At 42.5% G+C, this 1921-nt stretch overlaps 1 protein-coding gene across 1 annotated transcript; it reads right to left on the bottom strand.

Annotated features, from left to right (window-relative positions):
* Positions 1-6: 6 nt before the first annotated feature.
* LOC103397208 (uncharacterized) lies at positions 7-1708 on the bottom strand. The gene is made up of 2 exons (XM_008335431.3): positions 291-1708; positions 7-143 (listed from the first exon to the last, which is right to left on the bottom strand). Exons 1-2 carry the CDS (start codon positions 1456-1458, stop codon positions 25-27), a joined length of 1287 nt encoding a protein of 428 aa, XP_008333653.1. The 5' UTR covers positions 1459-1708; the 3' UTR covers positions 7-24.
* Between the last annotated feature and the right edge of the window lie 213 nt (positions 1709-1921).

The raw sequence follows: 1921 nt of genomic DNA on the forward strand, positions 1-1921 counted from the left end.
CTAGATAGATGACAATGGACAGATTTAGGTTGATATTGAAAAGAAAAAAAATAAAACACCGAGTGAGTCTGACTCATAGGCTGCCTCAGGGTCACATGGAGCGTCAGGGTCTCTCTCGTGGTCACTGTCTAGGTGCACATTCTCTGTGGATAGGAAGAGGAGAGGGAGGAAATGGGGAAAAAAACTACTGAAAAATTCATCACTTGATCCTCACACACTCAAATAATGCCAAAGCAAATAAATCCATAAAACCAGATTATTTTTATGTAGAAAAATTAAATATGTGGTACCTTCAGGATCAATGTTAATGTCATCAAGGGACTTGCCCTTGAATTCTGCCAGACGCCCCTGCTCAAGAGCCATTAGCACTTTGCTAATTTTAGCTAGCTGTAGCGTGCCCTCAGGGAGTCTGTAGAACTGTCTGTGCACTCTGATGTCATGTCCCAGGAAATCAGCAAGTTGATCCAGCTCTGTATTGGTTAGGTTAAGGACTTGGGACAAGGTTCCTGTTTGTTTTCGCAATTTTGTCAAAGTCAGACTTTCAGGGGTCCTGGCACCGCAGACCTTGGCAGAATATCGAAGGCTATCAGACCCACGGTAGCACATCAAACTGGATGGTCTTGCAAAAAGGTAGGTGTTCTCTGGGAGGATCTCACATTCCTTCCGTTTTCTGATGAGCAGATCCAATGCCTGCTGCATGGCTGGGGTCAAAAGCACAGGGACTTTTCTCCCCCTTTTACCTCGGATTTCTAGTCTCCGAAAATGCTGACACAGTCTCTTCTCGAGATCTGAGAGTGCAACGTTAACATCCTCCTGTGGGTCTGATGGATTGTGAGATAAATAAGCAGAAAGCGGAATTTTGGACACTTCCCCAGCTCTTCGTCGGTTAAACAAAATGACTTGTGTTAAAGTGACCTTTGTGAGTTCGGTATATGTCTGGTGTGATGTCTCTGAGGACAGTTTGCTGAAAAGATCTTGCTGCTGAGCATCTAAATAGGAATGGAGTGTCTGGACATCTTTTGTGAATGGAACCAACTGAGGGGTATTCCACTTAGACTCCTGGAGTGTTCTAAGTGATGCAGATGATATCAGTTCATTCCATCTGGTCTCATACACTCGACGGAATGCGCGAGCATCTTTTGCTGCACTGTAGTCACTCTGTACATTTGCACGGCTTTCAACAAGCAATGAAATCTTTTTCAAGCTGTATCCGATTCTGAGAGCCAGACTTGGGCACTTGTACACATTTGTTTCACAACCGTAGCCTGCCATCTCTTTTGCAGCTTGAACAACATGCATGAAATTCGCAGGTTTGATGTGACCTTGAATGGTCCTCAGGGGAGTGGTCTTCCTTGAGCATATCAGAAGCCTTCCCAGCTCTCTCAATTTCTGACGAATGTACTCATGTTTACTGACATCGTGTCCAAGCCTGTTGTACAAATGCTCACCATACTCCATTATACAGGCATCAGATTTGACAGCAAAATATACATCGTCTTGTATCCTGTTGTTCAGCAGCTTCCAAAGTTGTTCCTTTACTCCAGGTGGTGGAGGTACTGCAAATCCACAGAGGGCCTGGACACGTGTTCTGCCAGGTTTAAGTAATAATAATATAATAATAATAAATTTTATTTAAAAAGCGCCTTTCAGGACACTCAAGGACACTTTACATCAAATAATAAAACAGATAATAATTTAAAACAGGGCATAGAAATAAAATAAAGAACAGATAATAATTTAAAACAGGGCATAGAAATAAAATAAAGAACAGATAATAATTTAAAACAGGGCATAGAAACATGTTTAAAATCAGTGATAAACAAAAGCACAGAGGAGGGAGGTTAGAGGGAGTATGCTGTCCGGAACAGGTGTGTTTTGAGGTGAGTTTTGAAGGTGGGGAGAGAGACACAGTTACGGAGGT

This window comes from Cynoglossus semilaevis, chromosome W (genome assembly GCF_000523025.1).
Source record: "Cynoglossus semilaevis isolate Cse_v1.0 chromosome W, Cse_v1.0, whole genome shotgun sequence".
Taxonomy (NCBI): domain Eukaryota; kingdom Metazoa; phylum Chordata; class Actinopteri; order Pleuronectiformes; family Cynoglossidae; genus Cynoglossus; species Cynoglossus semilaevis.

Excerpts from the sequence above, each read along its gene's own strand:
- LOC103397208 (XM_008335431.3), bottom strand. The coding sequence starts at position 1,458 with ATGGAGTATGGTGAGCATTTGTACAACAGGCTTGGACACGATGTCAGT. Across the intron at positions 144-290 it reads CATTAACATTGATCCTGAAG|AGAATGTGCACCTAGACAGT; the intron begins GTACCACATATT and ends TCCTATCCACAG.